At 51.5% G+C, this 12,652-nt stretch overlaps 1 protein-coding gene across 2 annotated transcripts in view; it reads left to right on the forward strand.

Moving 5' to 3' along the window:
* Positions 1 to 6,166: 6,166 nt before the first annotated feature.
* Positions 6,167 to 12,652, forward strand: part of DOC2B (double C2 domain beta) — a 132,150-nt gene continuing 125,664 nt past the window's right edge. For both annotated transcript variants that reach the window (XM_084651067.1, XM_084651068.1), the window contains exon 1: positions 6,167 to 6,570. In XM_084651067.1, the coding sequence (XP_084507193.1) occupies positions 6,255 to 6,570 (316 nt within the window). In that variant the 5' untranslated portion in view covers positions 6,167 to 6,254. The remainder of the gene's footprint in view (positions 6,571 to 12,652) is intronic.

The raw sequence follows: 12,652 nt of genomic DNA on the forward strand, positions 1-12,652 counted from the left end.
ATGGTAGGACACTTTACCACTCCAGGCCAGCAGCACGTACTCAGGAATCGTTGTAGAACAAAGCATTGCAGTGTATGTTTGCTGGCATTCAAACAACATCCGTTCTTTATCTCTCTGTGATATCACTCTCCTGAGGATAACATTCATGGTCGCCTGGTTGAAATAGGGTGCTTTTCCTAAGGGGACATTCAGAGGTGCCCATTCCTGCTGGGCTGTTTGCCTGTGGCTGAACAGAAATGTTCCCCGCTGTTAGCCACGGGGACGGGGGAGGGGCTAGCCACGCGCTGTGGGGAGGCAAAATGCAACCTTGGAATGGAAGCACATGTGCTATGTATGTAATGTTAACAGCAAGGTTTATTGTGAAAGAGTGTACCCATTGCTCTATAAAATGTCTTTTTAAATACCACTGTCCCTTTTTTTTTCTCCACCAGCTGCATGTGTTTCAAGGATCACAGGATCTTCTCCTTCCCAGAGGCTAGCAAAGATTAGAAGGCGAAAAAAACGCACTCGCGATGAAATGTTCTCTGAGCTCATGCTGTCCTCCCACATTGACAGAGCACAGACGAATGCGTGGAGGCAGACATTGTCAGAGTGCAGGAAAGCACAAAATGACCAGGAGGAGAGGTGGTGGGCTGAAGAGAGGGCTGAAGCTCAAATGTGGCGGCAGTGTGATGAGGAGGCAGGATTCAATGCTGAGGCTGCTGGAGGATCAAACTAATATGCTCCAGAGTATGGTTGAGCTGCAGGAAAGGCAGCAGGAGCACAGACCGTCGCTACAGCCCCTGTGTAGTCAACCGCCCTCCTCCCCAAGTTCCATAGCCTCCTCACCCAGATGCCCAAGAACGATTGCCCAAGCAACAGAAGGCTGGCATTCAATAAGTTTTAAACTTTTGAAGTGCTGTGTGGCCTTGTCCTTCCCTCCTCCACCACCCCTCCTGGGCTACCTTGGTAGTCGTCCCCCTATTTGTGTGATGAATTAATAAAGAATGCATGAATGTGAAGCAACAATGACTTTATTGCCTCTGCAAGCGGTGATCGAAGGGAGGAGGGGAGGGCGGTTAGCTTACAGGGAAGTAGAATGAACCAAGGGGCAGGGGGGTTTCATCAAGGATAAACAAACAGAACTTTCACACCGTAGCCTGGCCAGTCACGAAACTGGTTTTCAGAGCTTCTCTGATGCACAACATGCCCTCCTGTGCTCTTCTAACCGCCCTGGTGTTTGGCTGTGCGTAACCAGCAGCCAGATGATTTGCTTCAACCTCCCACCTCACCATAAACGTTTTCCCCCTTACTCTCACAGATATTGTGGAGCTCACAGCAAGCAGTAATAACAGTGGGAATATTGGTTTCACTGAGGTCTAACCGAGTCAGTAAACTGCGCCAGCACGCTTTTAAACATCCAAATGCACATTCTACCACCATTCTGCACTTGCTCAGCCTGTAGTTGAACAGCTCCTGACTACTGTCCAGGCTGCCTGTGTACGGCTTCATGAGCCGTGGCATTAAGGGGTAGGTTGGGTCCCCAAGGATAACTATAGACATTTCAACATCCCCAACAGTTATTTTCTGGTCTGGGAATAAAGTCCCTTCCTGCAGCTTTTGAAACAGACCAGAGTTCCTGAAGATGCGAGCGTCATGTACCTTTCCCGGCCATCCCAGGTTGATGTTAGTGAAACATCCCTTGTGATCCACAAGTGCTTGCAGCACTATTGAAAAGTACCCCTTGCGGTTTATGTACTCGCTGGCTTAGTGCTCCGGTGCCAAGATAGGGATATGGGTTCCGTCTATGGCCCCACCACAGTTAGGGAATCCCATTGCAGCAAAGCCATCCACTATGACCTGCAGTTTTCCCAGGGTCACTACCCTTGATATAAGCAGATCTTTGATTGCGTTGGCTACTTGCATCACAGCAGCCCCCACAGTAGATTTGCCCACTCCAAGTTGATTCCCGACTGACCGGTAGCTGTCTGGTGTTGCAAGCTTCCACAGGGCTATTGTCACTCGCTTCTCAACTGTGAGGGTTGCTCTCATCTTGGTGTTCTTGTGCGTCAGGGCAGGGGAAAGCAAGTCACAAAGTTCCATGAAAGTGCCCTTACGCATGTGAAAGTTTCGCAGCCACTGGGAATTGTCCCAGACCCGCAACACTATGCGGTTCCACAAATCTGTGCTTGTTTCCCGGGCCCAGAATCGGTGTTCCACTGCATGAGCCTGCCCCATTAGCACCATGATGCCCGCATTGCCAGGGCCCGTGCTTTGAGAAGTCTGTGTCCATGTCCTCATCGCTCTCGTCACCGCGCTGACATCGCCTACTCGCCTGGTTTCGCTTTGCCAGGTTCTGGTGCTGCATATACTGCTGGATAATGCGTGTGGTGTTTAATGTGCTCCTAATTGCCAAAGTGATCTGAGTGGGCTCTATGCTTGCTGTGGCATGGCGTCTGCACAGAAAAAAAGCGTGGAACAATTGTCTGCCTTTGCCCTGACAGAGGGAGGGGCAACTGACAACATGGCTTACAGGGTTGGCTTACAGGGAATTAAAATCAACAAAGGGGGTGGCTTTGTGAGAAACTGAGTGGCCCCCTCAAGGATAGAACTCAAAACTGGGTTTAGCAGGCTGTTGATTTCACAGAGGGAGGGAGGAGAAAATGAATACAAAACAAATCTGGTCTATTTCTTGTTTTGAGCCACTTCATCTATCTTTATACATCTTGCTGGCAGCGGACTGTGCAGTACGACCGCTAGCCATAGTCATCTCCCTAAGGTACAGAGATGTTAAGAGACTTGTCCAAGATCACAGACTGAGCCAGTGGCAGAGGCTTTGATTTGGGATTTAACCACATATACTTTCCATCTCCGTTCAGGATAACACTTCACTTCAACGTTAAGCATGTGCTGAATTGCTGTCCTGAATCAGTGCCAGAGTTGGAGAGATGACTGACTCCCAGTCCTCTGCTTACTAGAGGACCTCTTTGCTTTGGATGTCAGCACATCGATCAATGCCTTGATCTGAAATTAGTTGCTGAACCTTGCTTTTGCTTAGTGTCACTCTGAGGAGCAACACAAGTTGCTGACCTGCAAGACTGTGTGTAGTGAGCTGGTGCTGTAATTGCCAACAATATACAGTTGTACATTAGGGTTGATGTACTTACTTGGCCATCATAGGGTTACAGCTTTGATGTTAATTTTGCTTTGGTCAATTTCATCTTCTCAAAGGGATAAAGGTCCCCCTCCCCCACTCTTCCCAGGATAGGATCTCTCAGTGCAATAGCAGCAGGGAGGGTCTGTGCTGAGAGTCTCTCTTCCTTTCACTGTAGAGTTGTCAGGCTGCTGAAGACCGCTCTGTAATATTTAAATGATCATGTATCTTCCTCCCTTTCATTAGGAAGGGAACATTCACCCCTCTCAGTAAAGAGGGAACGTCCGTGCAGTACGGTAGCAGTGAATCATGCTGCTGGAGCTAGGGGTCAAATAATGTTACTTTCCAGGCATTAGACAGACGGTGGGAATTAAAAGCTTTACCTGGAAACTGGTTCTCTATCCCCAAGCCTGCTTTTGTCTCCCGGCCCAATTAATACCTCTCACTATTTTTGTGTCGTCTCTACCTATTGTATTGTTGGCTTGTCAGCATGTGTGTAGGTCAGGTCTGCTACCTGATTATGTAGCCAGCCTAATCCACACTCAAAGAAGCACATGGCAAGTCTGGTTGAGTACAGTACTCCAGTATAATCCTGTATGCTGTGGCCTGGAGATTCCAGCCTGTGTAAGTGTGGGCAAGGGAGTGAAATGCTAGGGCATGAGTTGGTTGATAGGAAGAGTTTAATGTAAATAATCTTATACTTTAGTTTCCAGGTCATAAGGTCTGATCCTAAGCACATTAAGATCAATGAAAAGACTCCTATTGACTTCAACAGGCTTTGGATCAGTCCCACAGACTATAAAGCTATTAGGTTATCTAGGCAGTTTCCAGCAAGAGATTTTTCTAATACTCTGTCCAGCCCACTTCTAAAGGCCCCCAGGACAGGGCTCCCATCTCTTCCTTCTGGAAGATAATCCCATAATTTAGTAGAGCTGGGACTAGTTAACCTAAACTTCCCTTTTCTAAATTTGATCCCACTCCTACTTCCACCCTCTTTGTAGAACCGTATCCTGACCTTGGTGCTGTTCATACCCTTCCAATCATGGTGGGTAGTGACAGTCCTATCATGCCTTAGGGCCTGATGCTAACAACCTCCTCTGAGTTTCTGAGCACCTGCTGCTGCTCCTGGGAACTTGGGAGTCCCCCATTTAGCCCCTGATCCTGGCTTTGCCAAGTTGGTTAGATTTCCAAGAATCATAAATTTACTACTCTAGGTTACATGGAGATACAGGATGGCCTCCTGGTTAAGGTTAAATCAGGTTGGGCCAGTCATTCACCTCTGTGTGTCTGTTCCCCATTTGTAAAATCCTCCCTTTCTTGTCTATTTGGAAGGTAAGCTCTGTGACGAATCACTGAGAATAAGGGGGCATTAGTAATACAAATAATGATTATTTGGGCTATATATATAATGAATGAGAGAATAGCTGCATTTTCTGGACATCAGGCCTAATTCTGTCTGAAGTCCAAAAGCAGCCCCTATGCTGCACCCAGAAATGGGCACTGGATAAATGAATACATACTGCCAGAACCAAGCCTAGAAGCAACTACCCTTCCTGCTGTTTGTAATGTTCATGTAGTTTGACCTTGTCTGTTTGGCCCCTAACCATAGGGTCGCTCAGTCTAAATCCCCTAAACACAAAGTATATATCTGAGGCTTCCATGTGGACAGTGACCAAAATGAAAATATTCTGAGTCTCATAGCAGTGCAGAAACAGCAGTTCCAGCCCAGGCTGTTGGGTAGGGACCAAAGGGCAGCACTAATTTCTTTACCCTGAAACCACAAACCATCTCTGTGCAGCAAGCCAGAACAGCCTTGAAGAGGAAACCCACCCCAGAGAGCAGGACATGGGAGTAAGGAGAGGATCGCCTGTTTTCATGTTCTGATATTCATCCCCAAAGCATCAGCTAGGTGGGAACAAGGGCAAGTTTGGTTGTTGCAGGCGAGGAATATGCTCAAACGTGTAGCAGGTCAATTAGGCTTCGTGGGCGTGGTGTTTGCCCTGTGACTCCAGGACACTCATGAACGCTTCTCAACAGCTGCCTGAAAGCTGAATTGTTCATTAGGCAAAAAGGTCGAGTCGTTTCACTAGGTTTCCTGGGCACTTACCCTGCAAAGCTTCTCTGAAGGCGCGTATAGGAGCCCAAAAGGCCATTAGTGATCCCAGCCCAGGACCGGGAGCTGAGTGCTTGGCCTGCCTGGACCACACTCCCTCTGGGGCTTTGGGGGCAAAAAAGGGCTTCTCTGTCTCAGCTTCCCTGCCTGGACACTTGGGCTGATCGGCGGTTTCTCTGCAAGGAAACCTAGTTTCCCTTCGGGCCTCCCTACCTTGCCCAGGTGCTGGGGGGACGCTCAGGGCAGGCAGGGGGCAAGAGGAGCGCGAAGGGTTCTTGCTCCCTGCTGCGGTGCGCTGCCCAAGACCCACTCCGGAGCGGGGCTCCGTGTGAACGCTCCCCCTAGTGCGGGGCGAACGCTCCCCCCGTTGGGCGCTGCAGCCCACCTGGGCCGAAGTCCCCCTGCGTCTTCACAGCCCCGGCGCGCCGCGGAGCCGGCTCAGCCCCGCTCCCCCGGGCTGCAGGGGAAGGCGAGGCAGGACTGCTCCAGCCCGGGCACCGGCGGGCGGGCGGCCCCCCACCGGAGGAAGCCGCGAGCTCCGCTCCGCGGGGGAAGAGGCGAACCTCGCCCCCGCGCGGAGGCTGGCGCGTGGCTGCCCGCGTGGGGCAGGGGGGCGGGAGCCGGTGCCCTGCCCCTGGGGGGCGGGGCGCGGGGCGGGAGCGGCCCCGCCCGGGCACGGCGATGGGGGGCCCCGAGCCGCACACCTGCCCCGGCCGCATTCCGGTGCAGCGCTTGGCGGCGAGCCGGTGACATCACCCGCGTGCCGCCCCCCCCCCTTCGCCGCCCCCCCCCAGCCGCCTCGGAGCCGCGGCCCCCTCTCCCCCCGCGCGCGCGGGCGGCGCGGGCACTGTCTGCCAGGGCGGCCGGCGGCAGCGGCGGTGCGCGGCGAGGCTGGCAGGGGCGAGAGCGCCCGCCCGCGCTGCCCCCGGGAGCCCGCCCGCCTCTCCTCTCCTCTCCTCTCCTCAGCCGCCGCCGCCGGGGGGGCGCGTCCCGCCCGCAGCCGCCTGCATGACACTCCGCAAGGGGGAGAGAGCGACCATCAGCATCCAGGAGCACATGGCCATCGACGTCTGCCCCGGCCCCATCAAGCCCATCAAGCAGATCTCCGACTACTTCCCCCGCTTCCCGCGCGGCCTGCCCGCCGCCGCCAGCCGCCCCGCCAGCCGCCCGCCCCTCAGCCCCGCCGAGCCGCCCCGCGACGAGGACGAGGACGTGGACCGGCTCTTCGGGGCGTACGGCGCCAGCGGCCCCGCCGAGCAGCCGGCCCCGCGCCCGGCCGAGGAGGAGGCGGCCGACGCCGAGGGCTACGAGTCCGACGACTGCAGTAAGTTGCCAAGTCCCCCCCGGTCCCTGGCCGGAGCTCCCCGCCCCACGGCCCGGGTCTCAGTGCCCGCCCGCGGCGCTCCCCGGCCGGCCGGGCCCTGGGCTCGAAGCTCGCCTGGAGAGCCCCCCCCCCGGCAGCGCATGTAGGGCTGGAGGAGGGACCGCGGCTCCGGTGCCCTGGTCCCCGGCTGCAAAGAGCCACCAGTTGCCGCGGCTCTGCCTGGTCGGGGCGGGGGCTCCGCGGCTCAGCTCGCTGGGGGGTGTCGGGCTCTCCAGGCTCGCGGACCGGGGCTCTTTAAGGGGCCGCTGCCCAGCAAGTCTCCGGCCAACCCCTCTCGGGCAACTCCGGAGCGGGAGCCGCACGGGCGGAGCATGTTAAGTGTTTCCCTTGCGGAAGGCACCGCTTTGTTACATGCGGGTGTTTGCGGCTAGATTTAACCCCTCCCCACCCGCAATGTCCTTCCCGCCCGGTGTTAGAGCCGTGGATGTCTGGCTGCGTTGAACAGGGTGGCTGGATCAGCAGCTGCCTGTAGTTAATGAAGAGGGGCCCGATCCTGTCAGGCGTTGACGCCTATGGGAGTTGAGGGTGCTTGGCTCCTTTCAGGCTCAAAGTTTGAAACAAGGAGATGACTAGGGAAGGAGACCAGTTAAGAGCCGACATTGCCCGGAGGTGCTGAGCCTCACTTGGAGGAAAGGACGACCCCCCCAGGAAGCTACAGATGCTCTTTAGGGTCCTGCATTGAGAAGGGTGTAGTCTTCTCTTTGAGAAATGTCATAGCCGTCTATTGTTGCTTCTATGCTTCCTTGCCAATAGCTAGCTAAACTCAGGCTGCAGACGTGAGCCAGATCCTGATCACCCTGGAGTAACTCCCTTAAAGTCACTGTAGTTACCCTGGAAATTGTACAGCGACCTCTGAGATCAGAATCTGCCTAGTATGAATCCAGTGGTCCAAACTGCTGGCAAAGTGGCAGAATTTGGCCTTTGGTGACTCTGAGCAAGTGTGAACCCCAAACTACTCTTTTCTGTGTTCATGGCCTTATAACCCGGGTTTGGTGGCACATGCCCTCTGCTTGGGAGCTGTCTTGCTGAACCATTCTGGTCTGCAAGTGATGAAAGTGCAATATTAAGCTGAACTCCCAGCCAAACTGTTAATAACAACTTTAGCCAGATTTGGGTTATTTGCTACTGTAATTATTGGATCATCTTTGTTCATCCTGACAATAGAAATTGGAGCATTTAGTGGTGGGGGCAGAGATGCATGCAGAAGCAAAGTGCTAAGGGGCTCTGCATCTCTTTTCTTGGCTACTGGAAGATCAGCTGCTAGGATTTCAGGATGTTCGGCTTTGGGCTCTAAAACCCACTTCCCACGCCCCACTAAGTAGTCATTTGGAAGGACTAAGGGCATCCTGGTCCTTCTCATTGACACCATGGAATCAATTAAACTGGTTTCCAGTGGGCCAGCTGGTGTTTGTCTTGTTGCAGCTAAAGTTAAAAATATGTTTCTTACAGTATAACAGGTGGCAGCAAAACTGCTGATGCTGGTTTGCCAGATGTGGTTATTTTTCCACTAGTAAAGATGCAAGAACTAATAAGCTCTTCCTGCTGGTGACAGAGCAGTTAATGCTTGGTGGTTATTTGTATGACAGCAGCACCTAACCGTCCCAACCGAGTTCGGGGCCGCATTGTGCTAGTCACTCTACATACACATAGTAAGGAACAGCTCCTCCTCCTCCGAGTTTACAATCTAAATAGAAAAGACAGGTGAAGGAAGGATTATTATCCCTATTTTAGGGATTGGAAACTGAGGCACAGTGAGGTTGAGGGACTGGCCCGAGGTTGAGGGACTGGCCCAAGGTCCCACAGGAAGTCAGTGTCAGAGCTGGGATTTGGACACAGATCTCCTAGGTCTAAGTCCAGTACGTTAACCTCACATCTTCACTGACTGATGCATGAATCTGGAATGCCCTTGAACACCTAGATTAATGTCTTGGCATAGAAATAACAGTGATGATTTAGAAGCATTGGTGCCTTTACTCTTGGAGCAGTAAGTGCTGTGAGCAAAGTGTCTGTGCAAGATACAATACAGGGACCTTCTGGGGTTCCAAAGGTCAGAACACTTCCTAGCTGATTGGACTCTCTACAGGCTTTTCCAGAGAAATAACATTACCACTGAGACAGCATCTCGCCAAGGCCTGGATGATCTGAGTGAAGAGACGTCAGGCATCATCTGCTCAGCCCAGAGGAGCAAGGTCACTGCCCCACATGGGCCTCAGTGTCAAAAGCGTCCCTCCTGGCTTGTGAGATTCCTTGCTGACCATGACAAAGCAATGCTAGTGAGGCATCAGGTAGATACAGGCTGCTGATCACATCTTGCACTCAGCCTCTCTTGTTGAAATGCAAGTCTTGCCCTGCAGGAATGCTGCAGGAACTCAGGGAAACGTCTATTACTAGATATTATCTCCCACAGAGAGGATTCACAGAGCTCTCCCTATGGCTGCACTTCTCACCTAGCTCCAAGGAGACACTCCCAGTGATGGGTAACAGCATTCAGCCTTCCCTGGGGATGAACTGTGGGTATTGGCACAGCCTGGAGGGGAAGGATGATGCTGTGGATAAAGTCTGGTCAGGTGATGTGGCTCCAATTCTTGGCTTGGCCAGTGATTCACTGTGTGATTTTAGGCAAGTCACTTCACCAATCCGTGCCTCAGTTTCCCTACCTGTAAAATGGGAATAATGAAATTTACCCACCCTTCAGGGGGTAGTAATTCCCTTCTGTTTGGAAGGCCCTTTGGGATTATCAGGCAGCCTTGTTCTGGAGTAGCCCAGAGTCTCCTTTCCAGCTCGGTTTACTTCTCTAGCCTGATGTTATTTCATCACCACCTTTCTTTTTTTGCTCTTTTCAGTTTGACCGTTCTCCTTTGACACGGGTATTTCCCAACCCTGCCCCCAATAGTTCCAGAGGTAGCAGGAGGGGGATTGGAGATGGCAGGAGGTGGCCAAGTGGACCAGCAAGCTGCGGCCCCCCACTGAGATCACTGTTGAAGAATCAGTTCAGATGGAAGAGAGAAATGGAACAGACCTGTTCAGCCTTCTGGCCTGCCCCCCTACCCTGCCACCCATATAGAAATGTCTCCAGTGTGATCATAGAAAGAGACATTCTAGAAGGACCTGCCAGGTCCCCTCTGGTCCATTCTCTGGACAGTATGGGTTTGCTCCTTACAGTGGAGGTTCCAGCCCTCAGTCCAATCCCATTTTAAAACGCCATCAGTAATCTACTCTAACCTATCTCCTAGACACCCCCTTCAAACCATCTGCTTCTCTAGCAAGCAACTCCCTCCTTCCAGAGGAGTGCATCCCTCAGGCAAACTCTTACTGAGGTTGGGGGAGTTTTTTGGCTGAGCAAGAAGGGAAGAAAGACTGAGTAAGGACTCCACCGGGGTTTCAGCCCAGGAGGCAGAAGCCTTCAGTTACATCTTGTCTCCTTCTTAGAGATTCTTCTAAATTTCCAAAGGCTTAGAGAATGCAGGGAGAAAACCCGCTGTCTGCATCATTGCTTTTAAGAGCAGAACTGTGTGTTTAATTCTGGTGCTTTGCTAAATCAAAATCATAAGGAGCAAAGAGGAACGAGGATTCCTTCAAGGGAGTGATCCAGACACAAGGCTTAGGGGTGCAGAGAGAAACCACTGGGACTGGAATTTCCAGCTGCCGGAGATGGTGCATACCGGACGTGACCTGCTGCACTGGGTCTTCTCCACCAGGAGAGAGGGGCCCAACGCTCAGCCTGGGCTTTGCCCTGACTGGCAGAAAGCAAGGAGGAATAGACCAGGGAGAGAGCCCCCAGAGGAGGGAGCAGACGCAGATTGCAGTGAAGGGGAATAGAACAGTGGCCTGGTTACAGCAGCTCTTCAGGGAGCTGTGGAAGATTTCGGAGGAGCTGAGGAAAACAACTCTAGTCCCCACAGACCAGCGAAGGAGAGGCAATAATCAGCCTGTTGAATGCCGGCTGTGAGAGCTGCAGTGAGCGAGCAGGCTTGGAGGGGCCCAGTGGAGCAGATAATGAGGGGGAAATGTCAGGAAGGCTCCGGGAGAGATGGGAGTAGTGTGGAGCCAGCCCTTACCATCACATACACAATGGACATGCTTGTCAGGGCAGGGGGCACTTGCAAGGTCCTTTATCATACTATAACGACACTTGGTCCTTCTGCAATACCAGTTATCCCTGGATCACCAAGTACTTTGCGAACTGGGGTGAAAGAAGCCTCACAAACCACTGACAGGCAAGTGGGCATGATCCCTGGCTTACAGATGGGGATGCTGAGAAATAGAGAAGGGAACAGCAAAGCCCAGACCATGTCTCCTGCCCCCTTGCCCTGTATTCTGGCCACAGGGAAAGGCTGACGCAAAGGCAGGAGAAGCCAGTGAAGTAGCTGTGACTGAGGAATAAAATCCCTGATGGATCAAAGGGGTGAAGCTAGAAAGTTAAGGAGAAATCTCTCCCAATGGGGTAGTTCGTGGCACACCAGGCAAGCTGGAGGGAGGAATAGCACTAGACAATTATACTCTGAGGGCCACAGAATTATTATTATTTATTATTAATTGCATTATTATAGCTTGTAGGAGCCCCAGTCATGGACGGACCATGACCCCATTTTGCAATGCTAGGGGCTGTACAAACACAGAACACACAGACAGTCTCTGCCCCAGGCAGCTTACAATCTAAGTATAAGACAAGAGATGGAAACAGACAGAAAAGCAAAGGAAAACATTGAGACAACGTTGGTCAGCATGCTCAGCAGTGGTCTCAGCACACCAACAGCCTAACATTGTCAAGAAGTGTGCTTTAAGCCTCAAGTGCAAATGCTGATTGTCATCAGTGGCCCTTGCAATGTCTGTCAGCCTAGGGGTGGAAGGGAGCCCTGAACTAGGACTCAGACAAGATTCTTTGGTTTTATCACTGCTCTGAGTTTCCCTGAGACCTTGGATAAGTCACTCCCCCTCCCTGTGCCTAAAGTGTTTTGTAGAGATAATGACACTTCCCAGGTGAGCTTGTGCATGTTTAGGAGGTGCTGTGTCCATCTCTCTCTGTGGGGTCTCAGTGCCAATGGAACATGCTGGATTTTTATTCCTGTACTCAGGTTGCTTGCTATACATGATTCAAAATCTGGCTGAGACTTTGAGAAGTACTACCCTTTGTTCCATTGAGTTTGTTTTCATCAGATGGTTTTAATTGTTCATAATTGAGCTGCTAATGAGGTGTCAAAGCACTTATACCAATTGAGGAGAAGAGAGCGTTAGGGGGTAGTGACTGGAGGGGAGAAAAAAAAGCAAACACCCAAAAAATCACAGTTTGGGGCATTTTATCGGATCAGAAGTAATTGTAACATAATGTCTTTTTGACAGTGGGGAAGGAACTCACTATAGATTTATTGGAAGATCATAGTTCTCTCATCTACTTCCCAGTAGCCTGCAACCTTCCAGTGAAACAAGTCTGTGTATTGCACCCATTACCGTGGTGTCTGGGCACCAACATAAGCACAGAAAGCAAAATAGATTGAAAAACTGTCTTCTATGGTGTTTCCTTTATAATACACTGCAAAGAGTGCATGTGCATGGATTTTATTATCAGTTATTAATTATTGCTATAGTATTTGCTGTTCTTAGGGAAATTATGCCAGATCATCCTCAGGGCTGCATTCACATTGTTACAGCTGTTGCTCATGTTTCCTTTTGCTGCACAATCAGCTCGCTAGTCCAGAGTAATTGGTTATTCCCAGACGGTCTGTCAAACACTAATGATATCTTTGTTTACATATAAAGTAAGCCAATCTTAGCAGCATGGCGTCGTGTTTGGGGCATAGGGCTGGGAGCCAGGGAAACTGGGTTCTGTTTGTGACACCATCACTGACTGTCTGTGAATTTTGGCAAGTCCCTTATCCTCTGCTGCAGTTCCCCACCTGTAAAACAAGCACGATAATACCTATCTACTTTAGTAAAGTGCTTTGGGATCCTCTGATGAAAAGTGCCATATGAATGCAATATAGGTAGGCATTATAGGAACACTGTAACTCTCAGAATTGTTAAG

Source organism: Lepidochelys olivacea, assembly GCF_965140295.1.
Source record: "Lepidochelys olivacea isolate rLepOli2 genome assembly, chromosome: 17".
Lineage (NCBI taxonomy): Eukaryota > Metazoa > Chordata > Testudines > Cheloniidae > Lepidochelys > Lepidochelys olivacea.